The 26748-nt window shown below is 41.2% G+C and overlaps 2 protein-coding genes across 2 annotated transcripts in view; one reads left to right on the top strand and one right to left on the bottom strand.

Moving 5' to 3' along the window:
- Nucleotides 1-4333: 4333 nt before the first annotated feature.
- Nucleotides 4334-14205, bottom strand: CYBC1 (cytochrome b-245 chaperone 1). Its single transcript, XM_032792773.2, has 7 exons — nt 13982-14205; nt 12540-12670; nt 11263-11304; nt 9796-9869; nt 8293-8389; nt 7091-7235; nt 4334-5708 (listed from the first exon to the last, which is right to left on the bottom strand). Exons 2-7 carry the CDS (start codon nt 12622-12624, stop codon nt 5579-5581), a joined length of 573 nt encoding a protein of 190 aa, XP_032648664.1. The 5' UTR covers nt 12625-12670; nt 13982-14205; the 3' UTR covers nt 4334-5578.
- Nucleotides 14206-21133: 6928 nt separating this feature from the next.
- NARF (nuclear prelamin A recognition factor) overlaps nt 21134-26748 on the top strand; it is a 30259-nt gene continuing 24644 nt past the window's right edge. The window contains exons 1-3 of the mRNA XM_032792758.2: nt 21134-21423; nt 22654-22838; nt 24119-24199. Coding sequence (XP_032648649.1) covers nt 22812-22838; nt 24119-24199 — 108 coding nt within the window. The 5' untranslated portion in view covers nt 21134-21423; nt 22654-22811. The remainder of the gene's footprint in view (nt 21424-22653; nt 22839-24118; nt 24200-26748) is intronic.

Raw genomic sequence — 26748 nt, 5'->3', positions numbered from 1 at the left:
AAAATGTTACCATCTCACTACAGAATGCTAGTTCCCCCATACCTTTACAGATGTGCCTTAGAAATAAAGCCCAAATTAGACTTTAACACTTCAAACTCATTTATCTTCATTGGTCCATGCAGCTTCCCAATCCCAGCTGTCTGGGACAGTGCTGCCACACCCCCTGGCTTGAAGTAGTAATAACAAACACCAAATATGTGGTTTCCACCATTAACACCCGCACTATAAAAATTGTTCCAGCACCCCTGGACTAGGTCTCATGTTACTGGCTGAAGGAGCTTCACTAACACCTAGACTGGCAGATGCCTGCTTTAATTCTCAAAACTTGTAGCCACACAGTCCCTTACTGTTTACATTGGTAGGCCTCTTCTTTCTGTCCTGCAGACAGCTGCTCCATTCTCTGTTATCTGACCAGCAGCCTGTACATATGCCATTTTGGTTTCATTCAGTGGCTCTCAACCTTTCCAGACAACTGTACCTCTTTCAGGAGTCTGATTGGTCCTGCATACTCTCAGAGTTTCACCTCTCTTAAATGACTTGCTTACAAACTCAAACATAAAAATACAAAAGTGTCCCAGCACACTATTACTGAAAAATTGCTTTCTTTCTCCTTTTTACCATATAATTATAAATCAGTTAGAATATAAATATTGTATTTATCAGTGTATAGTATACAGAGCAGTATAAACAAGTCATTTGCCTGTATGAAATTTTAGTTTGTACTGACTTCACTAGTACTTTTTATGTAGCCTGTTGTTAAATGTCTAGATGAATTGATGTACCCCCTGGAAGACCTCTGTGTACCTCCAGGGATACATGTACCCCTGGTTGAGAACCACTGGTTTAATTCACCCTTGAAGTCAGCAGTAAGACCATGACTTCCCCATCTCATGCCTGCTTCCCCACTGGACCCATAGGGTTGGGAATGAAAGGCAAAGGTTCGATCTTAGTCCTGTCTGTCCCTTGGAGTCAAAGATAAACATGTTCTTGCACGCTTTGCTGGACTGGAGTCAGCATGCTCAAAATTTTACAGAATCAAACTCTTAGTCAATCTCCCACTGAAACCACTTGTTCTTCTTTGAGTATGTCCCTCTATTGGTGCGGTACCATAGGATGTGCCACATGCCCATGCGCTCTTGACCAGATTATGCAAAGCAGTGTCTGCGGGCCCATGCCTGCACAGAGCAGCTGCTCGTGCTTCCCAAGAGGGCATATAAGATGGCACAGACCCACTGCCATTCAGTTCCTTCTCAACTGCCCGCAACTCTAGGTGGACTTTCTTCCTGCCTTTTCTTAACATAGCGATTTACTTAGTGGTTTTCTTTTTTCTTTTATTTCCTTGTTTAGTTATTTTATCTTTTTACCTTAATTTTAGCACAGTTGTGTTTGGATGGGGCAGCTACTCCCTGCCCCCCTGCCTTTTCCCTTTAAAACTGCTGGTTTGGGTCTTCTAGCTCTCCAGGTTATGCCACAGACCTCAGAGTTCAGACCCATTATAGGTCTTTTCCCCATAGTGATGGGCATTCAAGCTGTGTCAGAGACAGCACGTCTTGTCAAAGTGTAAGGTCTGTATGGGATTTAAAGGCAGGTCCTAGAAAGAGACAGAGGTTAGACTGAAGTTCCTTCTAATGGCGCTCACTAGCGCTAGTGAGGTCTGCTTACCACCCTGTACATTGGCCTCAGCATTCCAGGCTGTTCCAGTGGCTACTGCAGCTGCAGCAGCACCTTCAGAGGCTAGGACAGCCAAGAAATAGAAGCCTCTTTCCTCTATCAGGGAAACGAAGAAGAGAGATGGGTCACCCCCTAAATCCCACTCAGAGACCTCTCATTCCTTAAGGGGTACAGCTGAGGCTCCATCAGATTCCTGCACTGACCCACCAGTACCACACAAGCAGCAGCATGCAGAGAAGGCTTCTAAGAGACAGTACAGGGAGCTGTCTACCTTGGTACCAATCTGGTTTACAATATAACCCAGTTTGTGCAATTTCTGGCAGGGAGGAGGCAGAAGTTGTGCATACCCTCCTCTACATTGAGGGAAGAGGCGAATTTCATAAAATTTTGAGTTTGTTCTCCAAGGAGGGGACATCTGGGTGTTGTGGAAAGCCCCTTGAGCTGAGCCTTCTCAGAGCGGATTTGTCTCTCTGTGCAGCTGGGTGTGGCCCTGCCTGTGTGCCTGGAAAAGCTAGGGAGCCTAGCCCAGCAAGACCGGGTAAAAGGGAGCACAGGCTGGCAGAACAGTATGCCTCAGTGGCATACCAGCACATCAGGTGACTTCCCAAGGTGTCCAACCCATCACAGCAGCCTTCCATTATGGCCATCTGATTCTTGCTCAGATGCAGTATTCCAGTACGCATCCTACTGCAGCATCATGACAAAACTTCAATCTATGGCTCTGGATAAGTCTTGTTTGTGACATTCTTAGTTCTCTGTCTTTGCCTTCCCTACTACAGTCAGATTCCTTAAGGGCTTATACAACTTGTTTACCCCATATGGAACCCAGCTGCCCTAACCCACCATGGGACCTTAATTTGGTTCTCAAAGCCCTGAAGAAACCACCCTTTGAACCGAGGGCTAGCTGTTCTCTCCTCCACCTCTCCCTTGAAACCTCATTCCTGATAGCCATCACTTCAGTTAGATGAATGGGATGAATGGGAGAGCTCAGTCTTCTCTTGGCAGGCCAACTATTTACTACCTTCTATAGAGATAAGATTACACTGCATCCCCATCCTCGATTCCCCCCTAAAGTTTCTTCGGAATACCATATTAATTAAAAGGTCAATCTACCAGTGTTCTACCCAAAGCCTCATGCCTCCAGAGAGGAAAGCAGCCTATACACACTAGATGTCAGAAGAGCTCTTGCCTTCTACCTTGACAGGGACTAAGACCTTCTAGGCCTCTTCCCAGAAAGGATGAAAGGACAAGCTACTTCCACTCAAAGACTGCTGAAGTGTGTTTCAGGTTGCATTTTAACCTGTTACGAACCTGCTGGGATACAGGCCCCTCAGAGTTACAGCATTCTCCACCACAGCTCAATCCAAATTTCTAGTTTCACTGAAAGTCGTTCCCATAACAGAAATCTGTAGGACTGCACCTTGGTCTTCCATTCACTCCTCTGCCAAGCATTGTGCCATCCTACCTGCTTGGGATACCACCTGTGGTGATGCAGTCCCCCCAAACCATCTTGGACTTGCTTCCTCAACACCCCCCTCCTCATTGAGATACTGTTTGGGAATGTCCTATGGCAGAGCACCCATAGGAACATGTACTCAAAGGAGAGGTTACTTACCTTACAGTAACTTGAGTTCTTCAAGATGTTTTGTCCCTAGGGGTGCCCCAACTCCCACCCTCCTTCCCTCAGTTGTGGAGGCTCTGCTTTGCGATTAAGAAGGAACTGAAAGGCACCGGGTCCACACCCTTTATAAGCCCTTGTTTGGAGCACAAGGTGCTGCTCAGCACAGGCATGGCCTGTGGAAACTGCTTTTCATTCTGTGGTCAAGAGTGCTCAGGTGCACATGGATCCTATAGTGGATCACCCATAGGGACAAAATATCTCAAAGACCTGAAGTTCCTGTAAGATAAATAACCTCTCCTTGGCTTGCCCTACCAGCCCACCCACCCCGCCTGCCTATATTCCCTAAAATTGGGAAGAAACCTCAAAACAGAAATGCAAGCACAGATATGCAACTCCCTCAGAGATTGCTGCCATAACATTTACTGCTAAGAAAGTCAGCATCTGGTCTGGCTTTATTCCTAGTGTGCCTTTCAGATCTCCTCCTGCTGACTCAAACCACCATCAACCCTAACACCAGTCTGTGAAATACTAACAGGTAACATGTATCAAGCAGTGGACTGTAATCCTAATTAAAAAGTTAAACTCCAGTAACTATAATATCGAACAGCTAAAGACATGTTTCCTAAATAATCTATATCAAGTAATACCACTTGAATACTTACCTTGGGTTAACTATTTGATTTTAACTTATTAGCACTGATCCTTTATACTGAACATATCATGTCTATCTGGTTTAAAGCTAACACTTTTCATCTTATTCCTCCTCCTCCCTGTTTAGTGCACCTCCCGTTTTGAGTGCTGGGATATTCAGGGCTTGATGCTTTTGTGCATCTCCTAAACAAAAAGGGGCAGATTATGAAACAAGCAATTTTATCATGTTGAAGTTACTTTGGCCCAATATATTCAACTTTGTTTCTTTCTCACTAATGACAGCTTGGTATAGACACAATTAATGGAGTTGGAGCTCTAGATTTAACATTCTGATCAGGCAGATGTAGCTTGTCTAAAAGCTACTCTTAAAAATAAAAAGCAAGAACCATGTATCAAAAAATATATATTTTACCACATGGGAAACAGATCTTAGAAAAGAGGACAACAATCACAACATATCTGGAGGTAAGGTTTGGTCACAAAGCACTGACATGTCTAGCTGTCCCATCCTTCTTAACAGAGTATCCAATGCTACAAAGATCTTATCTAATATGCCAAAGACTTTTAAAATAGGGAACATTGATAGAGCTAGGCTGAAGCTTCATTTTAGCAGTTGGCACTCGAAGGAAAGAAAAACAAAAAAAACACATGGTGGACTTGCCCTGCAGTAGCAGATTTTTTTAAATATGTAGAACAGCCTGACTCGAGGCTCCCACGTCTACTACTGTCCCACCCCTAAAACAGCAGCAGAGGAAATTGAAACATTTCAAAGCTATTGCAAGGCAAGTGCTATTATATTTTATTTAAAAAGAATCACTCCCCTTTGGCTAATCTAGGAGGAATTAAGCCACATATGAAATGGACCAATTTTATATCTGAAATTCTGGACCGCCACTTTCAAACTTTTTTTTATTTCTATTGGTTTCTAATTGTAAGTAACGTTTTCAGTCCTACTGTACTTGGCATCATCAAAACTGCCAAGATAGTGGCTTTTTGATTATTTACTATTTTAAGATGCTTAAAACCAATTTTTTTTCATGATTAACTCTTTGAATTTAATGACAGGATTTAAATATATGTACCACATTGGAGTTTTCCTTTAAAAAAGAGTAACAGAATCTGACATTATATTATAAAGTCACTAATTCAGTCTTCCTAAGTCCAGATACACTGTACCTGCAATGGATATTTACAGCAATCAGAAGTTTAAATGTGCAACTATCACCTTGATAACTGTGGAATGCAATCCACTAGTTCAAACCAATTCATTAGTACATCACTTTTCCTAGATAATTATGAGGTGCTGACAAAGTTCCAAAGCCAGCATTATCAATACCTACAAATTATAAGGCAAAGTAAAATAGTATTTCCTTTGGATTCTATGCAAGCCACATATGAACAAATCCATAGTGAAGCTTCCAGCTGAAGAACAGTTTATGGGGGTGCAGGAATTTAAAGCAATTTGGCATCAGCAGGACTCCAACTCAGACTTTTGCAGCTGTCGCGGCAGAGGAATTCACACACATAGGGATGACACCAAGCCACCAAATCATGAGGGGACTTCTTAAATGCAATGCAGCCAATACAGCTTCCAGGCATTCAGAGGGCTCAGCTTTTTTAATTTCATTATTACTGTTAATACTCGTCCTTGGGTTCGTCTGCATCACTGGCCTCCGTTTCACTGCTCTGCGACAGATCTTGATGGTTCTCTACTTTGTTCAGTTCCAGAAACCCAGTAATGAGCTTGGCAACTGCTTCCACGTCACTATGGAAAGGAATGAACAATGTCCAAATTAATGGAGGCGTGGGCTGATGAGCCAGAGCAAAAGCACTCAATGCTGAATACATATTTATCTGAAGGCCCAGTCAATATATGGAATAAGACTATGATTAGCAACTTGCATAGGGCCTGTCCAGATTCATAAGCTGTGTGCGACTTTTCCAAGCTGCCATTATAATCAGAAAAGTGACTAAAGTGGAACTTCATAAGATCCATTCTCCCAATGACTTTCAGACAAGAGGAGGTTTCCATTCACAAGTCAGAATATTTTCTAACAGCCCCTGCTTTACATTCTCTTGCAAGCTAAAGAACCTGTAGAATTCTTTCTGCTTCTTATCACTAGTACTAAAGATTCTTCAGTTAGTTAATAATTGCACTTATTATGCACAAGGCAGAAGATAATCTGCCTCACTCATAGCTGCACTGTTTTAGCAGTGCTAACAGAAGGAGAAAGAATGAGGTAAGCAAAAACACAGTTCTAACTTGAAGACACACATGGAGCAGCACTTTTAGGGAGTATAAATGCACTTGAAATTGGATGGTCTATTTAGCTTTCAACACACTTCCTGCCACACACAAGTATCTGATACAGGTAAAGCTATTGTTACTGAGATATGATGCAAGATTTTAATGTCTCCCATTAAGTCAATTACTCTTAAATGGTTTATCTAAAGCCCTTAAACATTTTGTAACATTCATTATCACTCTCAACCTATCTCAAGACACCACATGCTTCTGACAAGCAAAGCTGTAGTGTGACCTCTACACGTTTCCTTCTGGAGAGAGAAAAGAACAGCTATAAAAATAATGTCATAGAAACAGCAAGATGGAAGCCATCTATTCTCTCCTTAAAATTCACCACTGCTGTGAGGCCTACAAAACACTCAACAATGGCTGTGACAGCTGCTTGTTACACTTACAAATATCATTGCCAACTTGTGTTCTTGTCTTTTTGTTGTATCTTGATTATACTAAGACTGTGAGCAATTTGAAACAGGGACTGTCTTTTCATGATGTGTCTGTACAGTGCCCATCACAATGGGTCATCAGTATAAATAACAGCAATAATCAAGGGGCCTTTTTTCCTTTTGATTGAACTATAAGTAATACAAACAACTATTAGAGGCCTAGAATGTCTAATATTGTAGATCTCATTACACAGTTGCTCTTATTCTCAAATGCCTGTGACTCAAATCAGTAAGAGTTTGACAATCACAACTTGAATAATCCTAAAAATAGATTAAATAAGACTCCCAACAGAGCTTGGACAATTCTCCCAACAGCCTCCTATAATCCAGCCATTGGCCCTATAGGTAACACCTACTCCTCTTATACTCACACTCATAATCGAAAAGAATAGCTCATACCTTCTACAGCCCAGCACTGCGTTCTGGGTCAGAGGGTGGGAAAATCCAGTGACAAATCGTAGCACTACCAGGTAACCCTTCCCAAAGTAACGCACTTTCTCCTCTTCCACGTTCACATCTCGAATCTCATTCAGCGAAGCCGCCACTGTTAGGAAAAGCAGGGGAAGAACATCAGTTACAGCCATTCCCAACATTGACACTTCTGACTTATATAACTGGGACTCTAAGCTCCCTCTCTCTGCTTTAATAATATGAGCCTCTTTGCAGGACTTCAGTACTGCTGCCCTCCTCTCACTCAGCTGGGTGTGCTCTATGCATCAGTTCTGGGCTCCCAACCACCACAAACTGTGGTGAGGGCAAACAAACCCAGATCTGGATGCAATGCAGAATGCACCAGCTAGTATAGTTTGCTCTAATGGGTACAGCTGCCCAAAGATTGAAAATCATCCATTTATTCCTTATGCTTTCCTGCTGTTTTTCCCTCTTTCCTTAAAGACAGTTTGAACTGTTTTCTGTATCAGGTAGTTAACAGCTGTTAAATGTATTGAGACTGAGCAGGTGTTGAAAAATTCACCATTCAGATCAGTCACTTTTAGAGCATCTCCTGGCTTGTGGGTCCCCATGTTAATTAGCATTTGCTCTCTGTTTCTGGTACAAATGCCTACTCTCAAGAAAACGTTTGCCTATTGTTCAGGACACAAAAAAAGGGGAAGTTCATGAACATTAACACTCACTCCTTCCTTCCCCCTCCCCCAAAATCTGTTTGAAATTTCATCATAATATTTAAGGAGGTTCTAAATGCTTTCAAGCCACTAAAAGCTCCCAACTATTTAAACATATTAGGAAGCAGTTTGATTTAGTCAACCAAGGAGAGCAGATGTTTGGAAGTCAAGAACATCCTGGGTTCTAGTTCCAATTTAGCCAAGGCTCACTGTGACCTAAGCAAGATACTTAACCTGGGTTTGACTACTGTCATGGCAGCTATGCAATTGAATCAGATGCAGGAAGCTCAGTGGAAACCAGATGCAGCATTTAAACTGAGCCTTCCTAGATAAGTTCACATTATATTGTGTTATTTTGACAAATAAAATATGCAGAATTTTGCAGAATTTTAGAATATTGTGCACAGAATTTTTAATGTTTTGGTGCAGAATTCCCCCAGGAGTAACACTTGGTACCTACAGAAACACCTACTCTCTTACCTTGTTCATGGCCTGCTCTTGAGAGGGTCAGTATTTTTTTGTAAAGGTTGAATGTTTTAAGGAAGACTTTTCCCTTGTCCTTGTCAAATACAGCTTCCTGTAAAATTGCAACACAGCATCAATTGTATCCTTTTCTTTTAAGTAGAAAGGTGGCATTTACAACCTCCAAAAAAATAAACAGCCCAACACTCACCTGTAGCAGTTAGTTTCTGTTATCATAGTAATATGAACTTAATAGTTTTACTTAGGGCTGGACTAGCAGGAAGGTTCGAACTAAGATATTTTAGTTCGACTTACCTGGCCATCTTCACGGCAGCAAGTCGACTGCCGCGGCTCCCCTGCTGACCCCACTTACTCCACCTGCCGAGGTGGGGTATGGGCGTCGATTAGCGGATCGATTTATCGCATCCAGACGAGACACGATAAATCAATCTCCGATACACTGAACACTACCTACCGATCCGGTGGGTAGTATAGACATACCCTTATACTCACTCCTGTCCTATTACTGGATTATGAAGTCAAAGTTTTGTTCCTGGTTTCCCCTCAAACCCAGACTTGACTGAACCTCACACACTCTTTCCAGGACAGAATTTAAGTGGTTTTATTTTCCTTTAACTGTAAGCTATTCCTGGCCTTAAGACAAGATGTCACACCTTGCAGAAGCTGAAACATGCTCTTTAAGTGTGTGTCTTTGGTTGTCCCACAACTCCCAGGCTACAGTGAACATAAAATCTACCTACACCTTTCATTAATAACAGTGACAGCTACCAACTGGGCAAAGTTTTTGACTTACATGATATGGTGACGTTTACATTAAAAAGAAAACATCCCCAGGATTAGATGGCTCCAGGGACTGGTAACAGAACAGGGCATCTTTCGCATCTGGGTCATTTAGGCAAGTACAGCATGGGTTAGTATAATGACAGTCTTTCAACTGCTTGTGAAATGTGTTGGTAACCTCAGTCCAATTTCTGATGGACAGTTGTCAACATAATTTAAAAACATCACAAATAGCACTCTTCTGAGAGTGGGGAAATGTTGAGTGGGACTGGAGGTAGATCTGTTCTATAGTTGGTAGGCCCCCCATCTCACTAGTAGGGACAGCATGTGTGGGAAGCTTACAAAAGTAACTTCATGTGCTACTCCTGCTCTCTTAGCTGAAAAATCACATGTTGCAAATATTTCAGCTTATAATTGTAAAAATATTCTACACAAAACATTAATAATACAACAGATATGTTTGGCCAAGTCTTGTCTTTAAACACCAATTCATCTTTAACAATTTTTCCTGTACTATCAGTATAAAAATTACACTCCCAGTTAACATTTACTATAAGTTACCAGTATAGCTACATTTCTCAACAGTGTCTGACAGTGCAACTTGTTTACTTGGATTACACAATATTAATGATCATCTGGCTGCTGAAATCAACAGCCAACAAATACCTTAAGCCAGCACAACCCACTTCCTGTCTTCTGAGTTCACAGCAAGCGTCTTACCTCCCACTCCTCCAGATTTTGTGCAGCCACAAAGAGACACCCAGCTATATAGAAGAGTTTCCATCCCAAGCTGTCTGATCAATACAAGATACACAGTATTAAATACACTGTTTGAATAGCAAGCAAAAGATAGTAAAAAAGCTCACACGCCCCCTCTTGGAGCAAAATAAGAAAGAAATGTGCATTTCATGACAGATGTTTTCTTCTTCAACAGTAATATATAGTATTTTAATAGTGTTTTTCCAGGATAAAAAAAGCAGAAGTTATTCCATTGTAGAAAGTTTTTTGTTGTTTTAAAAACACTGGAATCAGTGCTACACAAAATTAACAACATATTTGTTGCTGGCAGGATTGTACATAGTTCTGTTGTGAATATGATTTATTTCCTGAAAACTTGAGATATTGAAATACTTTAACCAGGGGCTCCTATAAACACGTTCCTCCTTAGCCTGCGATAACCCAGAGAACAAGGGTGAGAAACTGGGGATATTAATTTATTGAAACAAACATGTTTTCTTCAGACCAACAAAGGAAGCAGTCAGCACGTCTTGCCAAACACATATATAAATTGTCACATGCTGGAAGTGTTTACACAGTTCAATCTGTCTTAAGTGACTGCTCCAGGGACAAACAATCAATTGCTTAACAAAGGTATTTTACTAAAGATGGAGCAGAACTGGGTTCAGCGTGTTTGGGGAGACTCCAGGGGAGTCTCTTAAGAAAGGATATTGTCTTTTACAGGTGGTGCCTCATATAGGTTTCACTGTATTTTGTCCTGGAAAAATATACTGATTATATTGGTAATATAATGCACTGGTCCAATTTGATCATTTGAAACAAAGAGGGATGCTTACAGGATGCTCTGCAGCTTTTTATTTATTTATGAGGAGGAAGGGGGGGCATTTGGTGCAACCTGATCCATTCCCAAAAGAACAGATGAAAATACTTCTAAAGAACAATTTTTTGATGAGCCCCTAGGATTAGTTCTCTCTGGCAGGAGTGACTTAGTAGCATCCAGAGAGGAGTACTTTCATCAGAGGCATGGGACACTCTTCAGTTTTCTGGCAGAATTTTAACAATACCTATCCTCCCAGTGGAGTTAAAAGAATCTACTAGCTAAGCTTTGTAAAATGCATTGAAACATAAAGCACTACAGAGTGCTAAGTATCACTGTTATAAAGACTCGGGGGATGTGGGAAAGCAAGGCTGGAAAGGAGCTGCGGAAATAACTAAAGAGGGAGAAAAATAGGAGAGCATGGAGTAAAGTCTGGTGAAGGCAATGGGATGCTGCTAAGTTTTAAGATTTGTACCAGCTCCTAGAGTTTACAATAGGCACTTTATTAGTTAAAAAAAAAAGTACATGATATTAAGGAGGATCAGGTGGAAGCCAGGGGAGAAAATCAACAGGTGAAAGAAAATTAAAAAACAGGAAGGAATAAAACTCTCCATAGTGTAACTGACAATTACCTTCACTATAGTAAGCAGCAGCCAGACCTATGGAAGATATTCCTGGAAAGAGAGGGGACAGGTACGATTTAAACATGCAACTGAAGATATCTAAAAATTCCTTTATTTAATACAAACACTCAAGTTATGTCCATTAATTCTCACTGAAAGAAGAGCTAGCTTTGATTGCAGCTTTGCTGTCCCTTTTGATTGTTACCATCACTCAATGTAGAGAGCAAATAAAGCATTTCTTATTAAATGAAATATAATTCTCTCTCTTTCATATAATTATACCCTATGTTAAAAATGGGGAAACTGAGGCACAGATAGGAAAAAGTGGCTTGCCTAAGGTCAGGCAGCAAGACAGTGACCAAATCAGGAACAGAATCAGGCGCTCCAACTCCCAGCAAGTCTAAACACTAAACCTTGCTTCCACCCAAAGACAGCACTACTTTGAGTACTGAGGACATGCATATTAAAAAGGCTATTCTTAGCTGCAAGACAGCCTACCGTGCTCTGCGGGACCAACAGAAACCTGTGCATGCACTATTGGGGTACACCTGTGTCATAAGGGTTGCCAAGTGCTGTCATATACCCAACAAAATTGTTGGATGATAGCTCATGCACTGGAATACCTTACTTCAATTATAATGTGGATCCGGGCTGTTCGTTTAATAAAATGTGTTTACGGTATTAAAAGGCAGTATGGTCTAGCTGACTGGGAAATAGGATTGGGAACTAGGATCTCCTGAGTTCTACTACCAACTCTCAGCGTAGTCTTGGGCAAACAGCTTCCCCACTCTTTGATTCTGTTTCCCCATATGTAAAAGAGGGATAGAAACACCATACCTAACTTGCAGGAGGTGCTGTGAGGCTTCATACTTTATGTCTACAGAGTTCTCTTAAGACAAGAAATGCTATCTAAATGCCAGAGGTGAAATCCTGGGCCCATTTAAGTAAATGGGAGTTTTGCTGCTGACTTCAGCGCACCCAGGATTTCTCCCCAAGGGTTTATGGATAGTCAGCTGTGTCTTCATGCTATCCATAAGGGTCAGTGGAGACTAAAGTTGAAGTGATTTCACCTTCCCAAATGATACTTCTCAGAAATCTTACAAGTCGTCTTTATGAGGTTTCTCTCAGGAAACATTTGTAACCCGCTTCCCTTAAAACATGCATTTAAATGGATTTAGTACTATATACACTATTTGTGGCTGGCATAAAAATACAACCCTGGGAAAAGCAGGTCTAAGTTACTCTTTCATCTCTTCATGTATGGGGAAGAATCATCAGTGTCTTACCAACAAAGAGAGACCAAGATCTGATGCCAGGTGATCTCTTCAAATGAAGAATGGAACTTGTCCGGTTTTCAAGCAACATGTACATCTTCAGGAGAAATTCCCTACAGCCTAGTAACACTCATGAAACCTAGCTGGACAATGAAAAGGTGTAAGAACTTACAAGTTATTGCTGTACCCTTTGTCCTTCCTTTCTATGCCCCAATATTTGTTAACAACCTTCAGTCATGTCAATCTAGATCAGGAACTGGCAACCTTTGGCACACAGCCCGCCAGGGGGCTTACCCTGGCGGGGCACGGCAGGCCGGTTTATTTAGCTGCCGCATCTACAGGTTCAGCTGATCGCTCCCACTGTTTTGTGTTTGCTCCCACTGGCTGCAGTTTGCCATTCCAGGACAATGGGGGCCGCGGGAAGCGGTGTGGGCCTAGGGATGTGCTGGCCGCCGCTATATTCCTTACAACACACTCAACAGTGCTTTAAATTGACATTATGAAGCAAACAGAGCCAGACAGCCTCATGCACATCCAGGTTCTGAGAAGACAGAAATGGCCAAATCTTGCTTCCTTACGCATCCTGTTGATCTGGGATACTGCATGTAACATACTTTTACAGTGGGACCCTTTAGACACAAAGTTTAGTTTAAAAAAATTATAAAACCTAAACAGAAATATATTAATAATTTTTTTTAATTTAAATGAAAACATTCCATGGACGTGATTCAAATACTTTCTAGCGGCAGGTGCATAGGAACCTGACAGTGAAACAGCCAAAGCTGAGTCAGGATCCTGCATTAATTTCTGCTAATACAGAATCATTCCGCCCTTTTTACCTCTCTGCTCTGAATCGGTTGCCCTCCAATCAAATCTTAGCCCAATCTTTCTAACATCTCCTAGCAAATGTCCAGCTGTCAACTGAAACTGAGCATGGCCCAAAGCAAGCTCTTCGTCTTTCCCTGCGGATACTAGGTGACAAACATTTTGGTCTAGAACTGCAAAGGATTCACTGTTTTGTGTTTGCTCTATAATTCACTAGAAAATAGCTGGGGTGCCACATTTATTCCTTCCCCATCCTATTATTCCTGCATACTGGAGCGCCTGTCGTTTTACCAACATTCCGTTGGTGATTAATTCCTGCTCCTCGTCCCAGCCTCAGCTGCCCCACCAAGAAAAGGAAAGATGTGCTTGGACTGAGCCCCCTCTGATGCATTAATAAGACAATAGTTTCCCCATCACCTCACCTCCCATGTAGCCACATCCCCCCAAAATCCCAGCAACCCGCCCGAAATCTTGACACCCCAACAGGCTGCAGCCCGCTCCCCGGCCCCCCAAAATCCCAGCCCCCCCCCCCACTGTACAATCCCCCCAAATCCCAGCCCTGCACCCCACACAGGCCACTTCACTTGCATCCCCCGCACGTTGGGAGAGGAAGCAGCACCGTCACTGACCGGCTTCTTCCGCAGCAGCCCAGCCCCACACGGACGCGCTGAACTCGCCGTGGACTTTACTTCCCGAATCTGGCCAGGAGGCGCCACACCATAGAGTCGTTGGACCCGAACGCCCTCCGCGATCACAGCAGAGATTGAACACCGCGCGCTAGAGTGTCGATACGCAAAAAGCGCCGGAACTTCGGCGGCCATTTTTGCTTCGGGCAAAAGTAATTTTTTTTTCCCCCCAGCAAAAATACCCACGAACTTCTATGTATGGGTTTTGTGCCTAAATCCAAGATGGCGACCAACTTTAAATCCTTACCGCCCATATCCAAAATGGCGTGTTAAATTAAGGCCTTACAGCTGCCCAAATCCAAGATGGCGTCTTACATTAACTCCTTCCCGCCCAAATTTAAGATGGCCTGTTAAGTGAAGGTCTTACAGCTATTACCCAACTCCAAGATGGTGGCTGAGGCACTCTTGTAGTGAAGGCCTTAGGTAAATACTGTAGAGCCAGGGAGACTCCTGGAGGGAGAAGGATGGTTTTGTTGATGGAGGTCGGTCTGCAGGACTCAGAGCTGGTGAGGTTCAGGCAGTGGACCATGGCCTATTTTTCCTCCCCTGGTATCCTGCTGTTAATTGATTTATTTTGTTAGACTGATCTCACACTTGGTAAAGCAACCCTCCTCCTTTCATATATTTACCTGCTCCTATATTTTTCACTTCATGCATCTGCTGAAGTGGGCTCTAGCCCACGAAAACTTATGCCTAAATAAATTTCTTAATCTCTAAGGTGCCACAAGGACTCCTGGTTGCTTTTGCTGATACAGACTAACACAGCTACCACTCGGAAACCTGCTGTGGTTGAAAACAGTGAGAAATGTGCGGGTGAGTGAATCCTCCACTCCGAGGAGGTAACAGAGCAAGAATTTCAGAGCTTGCATAGGAAGCTGGGGCTTATTGTTTGTGCTCTGGGCAGCCCAGTTCTGCCAGAGTATGCATACCAGAGCTGTCACTGTACCATAGCATCTGGCTACATGCTGACACTGGTGCATGCATTATACAGCTACCAAGGAGACAAAGGTGACCACATAATAGCTTACACTTACAGCATTTGCCGTCCCAGAGTACCTTATGTGCATTGATGGAGCTTCACGACCCTATGAAGGCGGGTATTGTTATCTCTATTTAAGAGATGAGGAAAACAAAGCCCTGGGAGGTCACAGAGCTGGGAATAGAACCCATGAATCCTCACTCCTAGTTCCTTATTCTAACCACTAAAAAAAAACCACTTTTTTTCTGTGTTTGCTGTTAATATATATGTGTCTGTATATGAACAACTACTTGTGCATGAATTTGGAGATAGATAACAGCACTTCTTTGGTTCAAAGGTTTGTATTCACGCAAACATACTTTCTGTTCGTCCAGTAAAATAAATTAGGCTACTATACCTTGTGAATTTTTATTAGAAACAGTATATTTTGTTTTGCACTTTTAAGCTAGTGCTAAATTGTATCAGTGTTGCCACTTCTTGTCCTTTTATCAAATGTCTTGCAATATTTCCTGTTTTTCTTAAACCCCCAGCTCCTAGAGTTATTATATTATATGATGATCTCATCTTATATATTTTTATAAGTACGTTGCTAGTCCTCAAGGTTATGTAGACAAGCTAAAAAATGCAAACCGTAAGGCTCCAAAACCAGAAGGCAAATAAGAATCCCAAAATTATTATTTTTGTACATCTCATGATTTTGAAGCCAATCTCATGGCTTTTGAGGGGAATGACTCATGATTTTTTAATGCTAGGGGTTGATAATTCTCTAGTACTTTTAAAATCAGTATAACTATTAATAATAAAATGTGCTTTGACAAACATTGATTCCTCAGACATTTCTTAATCCATTATCTCTCTTTACTCTTCCTGTCTGTTGCTTAAAATCTGACCTAAAATTTTTGTTTGTTTGTTAAATTTTTGTTTAGGAAAAAAATTACACCTTTATAATTTAGGATAAAATAATAAATTAATGTAAACAGATCTTAAATAGCAGCTACTAAAGCTAGACATTTTTTTAAATCAGCAGAGTTTTAAAAGAGCTAACGGAGGCCATTAATGTTGATTTTCAATAAGTCTTGGAACATTAGGGAAATTCTAGAATATTGGAAGAAAGCTAATATTGTGCTAATTTTTAAAATGGGTAAACAGAATGACCTTGGTAATTATAGGCCTGTCTACTCTGATATCAGTCCCAGGCAACATAATGAAGTGGCTGATATGGAATTAATTATATTACTATAATTAATACCAATCAGCATGAGTTTATGGAAAATAGATCCTGTTAAACTAACTTGATAACTTTAATTAAATGTATAAGTTTGGCTGATAAAGGTAATAGTGTTGATATAATATATGTAGGCTTCTGTAAGGTGTTTGACTTGGAATCATGATGTTTTGATTAAAGAAATTGGAACAATACAAAATTAACATGGCACACATTTAAACAGATTAAATGCTGATTAGCTGATAGATCTCAAAATGTAATTCTGAACAGAGAATCATCATCAAACAAGTGTGTGTTCAGTGGGATCCTGCATGGACTGGTTCTCGGTTTTATACTATTTAACATTTTTATGAATTACCTGGAAGAGAAAACAAAATCATCACTGACAAAGTTTGCAGGTGACACAAAAGTTTGGGGAGTGGTAAATTAAGATGATAGGTCACTGACAGAGAGTGATCTGGATTGTTTGGTAAACTGGGTGCAAACAAAGAATATGCTTTTTAATATGGCTATATGTATATACATCTAGGAACAAAGAATGTAGACCAGACTTCTAGGGTGGGAAACTCTATACTGAGAAGTACTGACTGAAAAAGATTTGGTGGTTCAAGAAGGATGTTGATAAATTGCAAAGGGTAAAAAGCCTCAAGAATGATTAAAGGATTGGAAAACATGCTTTATAGTGATAAACTTGAGGAGCTCAGTCTATTTTGCTTAACAAAGAGAAGGTTAAGGGGTGACTTGCTTATGTAGGTATCGATAGACTATAACCAACAAAAATTTGATAATGGACTCTTCAGTCTAACAGAGAAAGTTATAACATGATCCAATGACTAGAAGTTGAAGCTAGACTAATTCAGTCTGGAAAAATGGTGTAAATTTTGACATTGAGAATAATTAACCATTGGAACAACTTACCAAGGTGTTTGGTGGATTCTCCATCACTGACCATTTTAAAATTAAGATTGGATGTTTTTCTAAAAGACCTGCTCTACAAATTATTTTGGGAAAGTTCTATGGCCCATGGTATACAGGAGGTTAGACTAGATAATCACAATACTGTAGTCTCTTCTGGCCTTGGAATCTATGAATATTCATAGTACAATAATATTCACTTGTGGAAGAGAAATAGCCTAAATAGAAAATCATTAATTGACTATCTATAAAGTAAACTGAATAATTATCCTACTATGAAATAAGGAAAAAAGTCTCCCTCTGCCTACTCTTCTAGGTTTAATGAGACTGTGTTAGAATTAATTCTACTAATAAAACCGATGCCACACTGTAAAACTCGTTATCCCCATTCATTTGTAATAAAGAAAATGTACATGCATAAGTCCTGCTCCTGCACTCCTTACTCAGGCAAAATTCCCATTAAGAAGTGCAGGATTGGGATCGTTGAGGATTGGACCGAGTAAAATTCTCTTCGTGTTCTGACTTCTTGCCTGCATAGAGCATGCTGCAATGTTTGTTGTACAGTCTCATATAACAGATATACTTTCAAGGGCTAGAGCACCTTGAAGATTTCTCATTGGGTCAATATCATACTCCATGATAGGTTCTTTTCTTCAGTTCTTGAAACAACTGACAGTTGTGAGGGGTGAAAACATAAATTTGCCCCTTTTACAATTTTCAAAGTATTCTTGGCTGTGGGGAAAGCTGCTACTGACAACTCAGAGGCTGATTTGGTATGGGCTGCTTTTAACAAGCTTTCTCACATGTGATTCCAGCTGGACATGAGTGAATGGGAAGCTGGTAGAGCCCTGGGGTGACTGGGTAAGTGGGGAGCAAGAGAGGAAATTAGAAATGGAGGAGTTGGGAGACTGTGGATGGGGCGGGATGTGCAAAGCTATACAAGCAGTGTGGGATAGTCCAGTGCCTCTGCATGAAGGCACTGGCACTTAAAGCGTGCACTCAGTACTGCTGCTTCTACTTCTTCCACAGCAAGGTTGCAGCACTGAAAGGAGCACTTGCCACTTGATATGATGATGGCTGAGTACAAATACCCTCTGCCTTCATGGTGCTACTGACTGGTGCTCCAGAGAGCTGAGGCAGTTGTGACCAGGAGTGCCAAACCTTTATGGGTCAAGGTATTGATGCATGAAGCTTCTCCACGGTTCTGTAGCCTAAGCATGGCAGGGAGTAGAGGCGGCAGTGCCAGGGGATCCCTTCAAGTGCTAATGCCCCAGCACAGAGACACAGGATTTCTGCATCAGGCACCCCTGCCTCACACATCCCTGCTGACCCTCCTGCCCCTTCTAAAGCCTGACTCAGCCTTTAAGATCCATTCACTGTGCCTGTCCTCCACATCTCTGCTGGCTTTCCTAGAGTCCGCTCTCTTCCTCATACGCTACACTTCCTCCTATAGTCTCTTCTCAGCCTGATTGCCCCCCCTTCCCCCATCCAGTTCTCTAGGTGCATGTGAAGAGTCAAAAGCAAAAATAGCTGATGGTTCTTAGCAGTTGAATCAGCTGATCTTGTGGAAATCTATGTATATGTTCCTGGAGTAGAGAAATAACTGCGTAATTATAAAATGTCAAATGTAGCCTGTGTCCAAGATGTTATCAGAATGTGTTTGTGTGAAGCTTGCAGTTTTTATGTGGATTGTGGCTGTTTTACTACAGGAATCCAAAGACATATGAGTAAAACAGGAACATTTAAAAAATGGGAGTATGGTATTCTTTAATATTTCCTCTGCAAAAGTTAATAAATATTTATTTTAAAAATATATAATTTAGTTTGACTGTGGAAGAATCATTGTGCCAACTTTGGAGACTATCATCTAAGGGTCAGGAAACCCTTTCACAAACTGAAAATACCGTGAGGAGTGCCATGCTCTCATAATTCCATCTTGAGATGTTTAGAGACTTACTTCTAACTTCAACCACAGTTCATAGCTGCAGACTGAGTGTGATATCCGTAGGGAAAAAAATGACATTGAGAGTGAAATAGAATGTGACAGCCTCTGGGATAGAGATGGCAGAAACAATAGGAAATGCTGACTGTCACAGCTGTGAAAATAACACCTCAAACTGAGCTGTGTGCCAGTCCTGCGTTATGAGTACAGTAACATTCACTTGAGATTTTCAAAAGTGGCCACTGATTTTGGATGCCTCAGTTTCAGGAACCCCAATGTGAGACGTCCTGGCTTGATTTTCAGAAGTGCCAAAAATTCATGACTCCTAATAAAGGCAATGGGAATTGCAAATACTGGCACCTCTGGCCATAAATGTCTGAGGTCACAGATGTCTCAGGTTGGACACCCAAAAACAGAGACACCCAAAATTAGTCTTTAAATTTCTACCTTAGGTTTTTACAAGAACCAAGGGTCACCCAATGAAATTAAGAGTAACAGGTTTTAAACAAACAAAAGGAAGTACTACTTCACACAATGCACAGACTCTGAAGTGTTTGCCAGAAGCTGGGAATGGGCTACAGGGGATGGATCACTTGATGATTACTTGTTCTGTTCATTCCTTCTGAAGTACCTGGCACTGACAGGATACTGGACTAGATGGACCATTGGTCTGACCCAGCATGACCATTTTTATGTTCCTGCACAGATGTGCATAGCTGCACATTTGTTTGTTTTTGTTTGTTTGAAAAAGGATAAAATGGAGAAGAGATCCCAATATTGAATTTGACCTTTGTGTTAATGTCTGAAAATTCTGAACCTGTGATCCAGATGCATAAGGATCTGCAGTTGAAATTGTAGAAGTCTTTTTCATGGAGTTGGGTGTATCTGTTGTTTTGGGAAGGAAAACTTTTGTGATAAATAATACCATTATAGCTGAGGCTTCCAGTTGGGATCTGCATGAAAACAGATTCAAGGTCATTGTCACTTTTTAGCCTTTAAAATGTAAAAGGTCACAAAAGAGAAGTGAAACGTAAAATCACATGTACTGTGCTTACTAAATCACGAAAACCAGAGTTATAGAAACAGGAAATTATCATTTGCATTGTATTTAGCTGTAGTAATATGATTTTTCCATAACTTTCCTAAATCCAGAGAGGAAAAAAATAAAAGGAAAAAAGAATGCAGTTTTTCCCTTGTGTAATTGTTGAATATTACAAACAAATGCAAGAACAGCAGGAAAATCTATTCCAATCTCTCTGTATGTCAATGATTTGCCATTAATGTTAACTGTCTCCTTAAGGGGCATGTGAGTACAGTTGTCATGCAGAGGATCTATGAGGCTCCATAATACTGTGCATAATTACAAAGTTTATATGTTTCCACTGTATGCTATTTTCTGATCTATAACAGCACTTTAAATTATGCTTGGAACACCAAAAGGGCCAAATACAGCCTACAAACAGCTTCCCTTCTCACTGCAGGGTGTGGGCAAAGCTGCTTTCCTGCAATTTTTGTTATTGCAAGTGAACAAAATATAGAAGCAATTAATATTTCTCTCTCAAGGAAGACACAGGCAAATAGTGCAGTTGTGTTCATTTATTGTTTATTGAAATCAATATATGTACAGAAGGCACAGCCTTCAGGATCAGGACAAGTCAGTCAACAATTTAGATGAGAGGTTATATCAAACTGTTTCTTTTTTAATAGTCATGGTGAAAAAAGGCAACACAGAAAGCTTCATTAATATGTCAACACAAAAAATCTCAAGGAGATCTGTGGAACTTCAGGTTAGTTTCTGCTTTTGAGGTGCTAGAAAAGCACATCCTGTATGGAGTGGGGAAGTGTGTACAAACAAAGCAGTGCCCTTTAGCAATGTGTGAATGTCAGTCTTGAAGCTTCTTTGCTGCTGTTGCTCCCACTCTTGTCCTAGCCGAGCTGTGAGAATGAGGCCTTACCTTTACTTCCTCTGCAGCAGAGAGGCGCTGTCCCTTGCAGTTGCCTGGGACTACGTGACAGCGCTCAGGTCTACAATGAACACTTCTGACTGAGTGGGAGGGAGGGAGTGGAGGCTGCCAGGGGAGCCGCTCAGGGCACAAGCAGGACAGAAAGACTTTATATTAAATAATTGGTGAAAAAGAAGAGCACTTCGCTTCTTTTTCTGGAGCCTGTGCTTGCCTCCCTACCCTTGTTGCCTAGTTTTTCTCCCCTAATATATACATGGATCTCTTTAATATCTGCAACATGCTCCAGACTTTACCTCATGCTATTTAATTTCTAGCAGCCAGGACATAATTTACTGTAGGTTAAATGAAGCAAGCAGCAAGGTACAGTATCTGATTCTTTTCCCTTCCTTTCTGAGTCTTCTCTTTCATTCCTTTAGCTGCACGGTGGTAATTTTGTTACAGCTTGTGATAGTGTTTGTACAGACATAAAAAATGTTAGATTTCTCCCCCCTTTGTTCTGCATCTGGGTGCCAAGCAATGTACTGCGGTTGTGACAGTGGGAAATTGTTAGTCTTGTGCTGACTTTGCGAAAAAGAAATCGATGATGGTAGTGAGAATCATGAATCGTTTAATTGCAAATGATCAGAATTCAAGGCTTAAGGTGCCCCACACGGAGCAATTTGTGTAATCACTGGGATAAGAGAAGAGAGGTTTGTGTGTGTGAGTAAAAGGGGGGCTATTAAACACTTGAGCAGAGAATGAGGCGCCAACACATTCACGAGACTCAAATCAAAAGCAGTTTTTCCTCCTCCATTGTGGCGGTGTGAACCTGTTGTTCCCCCCCTTTTGATGTTAGAGCAAGACAGTCTATACCGGCTCTGTCTATGTAACACTCCCACCATTATTAAGAGAGCTGTGCTTTCCCTCGAGAAGCAGTGTCCCACGTTTCCTCGTGGCTTAGAGCAAGATACAATCTCTTCTGCTTGTGCAGGGGTGACCCCTTTTACCACCCTTGTTTTGCATGTTAATGTCGCATCAATTGCATGTAGTGTCAAAAATTGCTGCCACTGTGCAAAATACAGGGATGACCAAAGTCACCGATCCCCAGAGCAACATGTATTCGCTGCCAGAATCTACAGAATGAACATGAATCAGGATCATAGGTTACGGATTTGTATTCTGAGCATGTCAAGGGGGTGGGGGAGGGGAAGGGGAATGTTTCTGTACGGTACATTAAAGCCATTAATCATGATGGTTGCAGGCCCTGCATCCACCCCACTGATCTTCCTAAAAGCTTTTCTTCTGCGGTATTTGTTGCTCATTACAATGTAAGCAAATTCTCTAATGTGTGGTGTGATGATTATATATTTTTAAACCGTTCCATTATAGAGTCTTAAGAAGCTAAAGGTCCTTCCCACCCACAGGAAGACCGAATTGGCTGCTGTGCAGTCAGACCCTCCCACTCCAGGGCATCTCGATGGCTTTTGAAAGTGCCAATCAGGAGGAGTGCCATAAGAGGGCAGCAGGGCAATACTAATAACAACAAAAGGCAACAGGAATTGGAAGGGGGAGCTGGCTAATTTCTTGCTCTTTGTGCCTTTATCATTGCAGAGAGCTGAGAAGCAGAGTCATTGAACTCCTCCGTCTGCTTCCTCCGTTCTTCTTCTGCCTGTAGAATAAAGAGAATCCACACTCTTCTGTAGTAAGAAAATCTCCTTTTAACATTGAATAGACATACATACCAAAAAGTAATACAAAGACCTTCACAGATGAAGTGTGAAAACTGCACCAAAAAGGTAAGTGCTATTTTCTTACGACTTTACGCATTGGAAACAGTAAGTAGTTTGACTCCACCCTCTGTTCAGACACTCACTTGCTTGATCTGTTACATAATGTGAGGAGCCTTTGTGTTTCAAGGGGTTTCCATTTTTGAATAAGTAAAGCAAGTCTGGGCCGCTGGAGAGGCTTAACTTTATACCGCAGGGTAGCTGGAGGGGCTTAACTTTATACCGCAGGGCGAGGCTAAGTTGCAGCCAGTGCACAGTTAAGTGACTTGAACTTTTTTATACATTGTCTCTGAGACGGTGGTGTAGTAGTAGAATTTGGTTAAAGATTACAAGGTCACAGAAAGCCACTACACAGTGCATACTTCCAAATGGACTTGCCTCTTGTAGTTGACCTTACGGATTCAATTCATATAATAATTTATAACCTGTTGTTTTTTTCCAGGAAAGGTTTAATTATATTTATTTCTCTGGGCAAGTTGTGATGTGAATGACATTTAGGGTAACCTACTGAAGCTGATTTTTTGTGTGTGACATGATTTTTTATGCAATTTTCATTAGATTCTGATTACATTTCAAATGGCTTTAGGTGACTATTTTATGGCACACTGTAGTGCAGGGGTGGCCAGCCTAAGAAGGAGCCAAAATTTACCAATATATATTGCCAAAAAACCACAGTAATACGTCAGCAGTCCCCCATCAGCCCCCCTGCCTCCAACACCTCCTCCTGCCCATCCTGAGGAGGATCACGCCTCCCCCTTCGTCCCCTCCCCGCACCTCCTGATCAGCTGTTTCCTGGGATGGAGGAGGCTGATTGGGGGGGGGGGGGGGAGAGCAAGGGCAAGGCAGGCCGAGGGGAGGGTGCGGGAAGGGTGGAGTGGGGGCAGGGCCTGTGGCAGAGCCAGCGGTTGAGCAGTGAGCACCCCCCGTGCATGGGAAACTTGGCACCTTTAGCACCAGCTGGAGTCGGTGCTATACAAGGAGCCGCATATTAACTTCTGAAGAGCCGCATGTGGCTCCAGAGCCACAGGTTGGCCACCCCTGCTATACTGGTTGCCGTATATACTGCAGTACATTACTCCCTGTTCTCTTTCCTTATCCCTGCCCCCATTGTTAAAAATACACTCAGAGATGTAAAAGCCAAGGAGGTGAACTTCCCATCAATGTTTTCATTGTAATAACATGTTGGAAAAATGTAATACACAATCTGAAGTCACAGACCTAGTTTAAAAAACATGTTTTTGGAGTAGTGTTTTTTGGTTTATAAGACACATTTCTATTGTTTCATTCAGGAATGTAGTAAAAAACAGAAAAATGATGACAAGCAAAATACATTGGTTGATCCACTGAGCACAAATGATGAAAACGAGGAGGTAATGTTCCTTTTTTTAAATGATTTTATTAATCTAAGGTATATTGTTGCTTTGACTTTTATCCTTCTCTGTTCTGTGCCCTGGAAAAGAATAAGTAAATGTTAGGATAAGCTATATATAAATAAATGTAGGACTTGGGTTTATAAGTACAGTGCATACATGTAAGAACTATTCACAGAAAATACTCCAGAAGGGAGCTGGAATAGGGAGAGCCCTGAAAATCCGTGGATATCCACTTTATGGCCATTTTTGCAGATCGCAGATCAAACCCAATCCAAATTTTATATCTAAAGCTTTGCAAATCTGCAGATATCCACGGATACAGATATCTGCAGATCATTTTTGTGGATCAGATGCGGATACAGATTTTGTATCCACGTAGGGCTCTAGAGATAGGGATTCAAACATAGTTTGTTTTTTCCAAAAGTGTTGAGCACCTAGAACTCCAGTTAAAGTCAATGGGATACGTGAGTATTCAACAGCTATGAAAAACAAGTTCATTATATTGATGATTTCTTAAGAAGAATGAAATTGAAAATATAGCACTCAGTGCAGAGCACCCACAAGATAATTTATTTCAGTGACTTTGTAGAAAGAGTCGAAAAGGCTGAAAATGCTTCCTCAAATCTTTAAAAAAAAAAAAAAAAAGTGGAGGGGGCTTGTGCCTGTTTTTATTGTATCTCAATCAAGCTTTTTTTGCATTTTTTCCTCCTTCAAATAAACGTGGTTCATAATTACAGAATGACATGCAGCTAATACTTACCATGTCATTTTAAGTGTTGGTGTCTCCCTTCCCCTCCGAAAAAAGCATCGTGCATTTTAAGGGCCTGATCATTCAAGGGGCTGAACGCCTTTATCTCTAAGTGAAATCTGTAGACGTTTAGGCTGCATCTGACCTGATCCAGTCCAACCTATGAAATCGTTACTCCCATGAGTGGTCCAAATGAAGAGAATGGAATACTTGAGTAAAAGTTACTCACAGGTCAGAGTTTGTAGGATCAACTCGAGGCAAATGCAATATACAGGACAACAGTTTCCATGCAAAAATTGATCCTACAAATTTCTTAATTGTGTGAGTTATTTTTGAAAGAGAAGGAGGAGGGTGCTTGGCACTTCAAACCATACAAAAGTATGTTCTAACTATAGGTGAAAGAGGTAATGATGATATAGGTCTCATACTTGGTTTGCTAAATTACACTGAATAACACTTTTCGTTTGAGAGTTTGCAAAGGGTCTGGAAGTCTCTCTCTCTCTCTCTCTCTCTCTCTCTCTCTCCTTTGCAGAAGTTCCTCCTCTCTCAAACTAACAAACAAACAATGTTCCATCCATAAATCATAGAACTGGAAGGGACCTTGAGAGATCATCTAGTCCAGTCTCCTGCACTCAAAGTAGGACTAAGTATTATCTAGTGTTTGTCCAACCCACTCTTAAAAATCCTCAACAATGGAGCTCCCACAACCTCCCTAGGCAATTTATTCCAGCGCTTAACCACTCTGATACAAAGTTTTCCCTACTGTCCAACCTAAACCGCCCTTGCTGCAGTTTGTGCCCATTGTTTCTTGTCCTATCCTCAGAGGTTAAGAATAATAATTTTTCTCCCTCCTCCTTGTACTAACCTTTTATGTACTTGAAAACTGTTATCATGTCCCCTCTCTATCTTCTCTTCTCCAAACTAAACAAACCCAATTTTTTCACTCTTCCCTCATAGGTCATGTTTTCTAGACCTTTAATCATTTTTGTTGATCTTCTCTGGACTTTCCAATTTGTCCACATCTTTCCTGAAATGTGGTGTCCAGAACTGGACACAATTCTCCAGTTGAGGCCTAATCAGTGTGGAGTAGAGCAGAAGAATTACTTCTTGTGTCTTGCTCACAATACTCCTGCTAATACATCCCAGAATTATGTTTGCTTTTTTTGTAACAGTGTTACACTGTTGACTCATGTTTAGCTTGTGGTCCACTATGACCCCCAGATCCCTTACAGAGCTGTCATTCATATAATGTAACACAAAGACAATGCAACTTTAGGGCCAAATCCTGCTTGCCATAGACATGGGACTCATCTTGTTTAGGCCACTGAGACAGTTTGCCTGACTCAAGTGATCACGATATGACCTTTCCTTTGTTTTGTGCCTTAATAAAAACTGTCGCCAACATTTTCAGACTTGGATGTCTTATGTTAATTATATAAGTCCATATTAGGCATTGAAGAAGCCTGAGAAGGTAAGTACTCACAACTGTCTGTGAAGTTGATGGATTCTATGCTTGATGCTTCTGCAAATGAAGCCACTTCAAGTGCCTAAATATGGATATTGGTTAGATGCTTAACTTTAAAATTCTGAGTTTGAATTTTTTTGCAACTACTGTCTTCTTAACGATACTACACAATATCTCAGAATGCTTTGGTATATAATAATACAGTTTAATAATGACGGGGCAGAGAAATCGAAGTACTGAACAGACCATTTTCTAATTTTAAATGTTACACGCACACATGAGGGGGACAATCTTGTATTTTTAACAAAATAACAGAACTACAGTTGGAGTTTA

Source organism: Chelonoidis abingdonii, chromosome 13, assembly GCF_003597395.2.
Source record: "Chelonoidis abingdonii isolate Lonesome George chromosome 13, CheloAbing_2.0, whole genome shotgun sequence".
NCBI classification, from domain to species: Eukaryota; Metazoa; Chordata; order Testudines; family Testudinidae; genus Chelonoidis; species Chelonoidis abingdonii.
The sequence above is the reverse complement of the archived record's forward strand: the minus strand, read 5'-3'. Positions and strand labels throughout refer to the sequence as shown.

Excerpts from the sequence above, each read along its gene's own strand:
- CYBC1 (XM_032792773.2), bottom strand. The coding sequence starts at position 12,624 with ATGTACATGTTGCTTGAAAACCGGACAAGTTCCATTCTTCATTTGAAG. Across the intron at positions 9,870-11,262 it reads TGCTGCTTACTATAGTGAAG|ACAGCTTGGGATGGAAACTC; the intron begins GTAATTGTCAGT and ends TGTATTGATCAG. Across the intron at positions 8,390-9,795 it reads AAAATCTGGAGGAGTGGGAG|GAAGCTGTATTTGACAAGGA; the intron begins GTAAGACGCTTG and ends GCAATTTTACAG.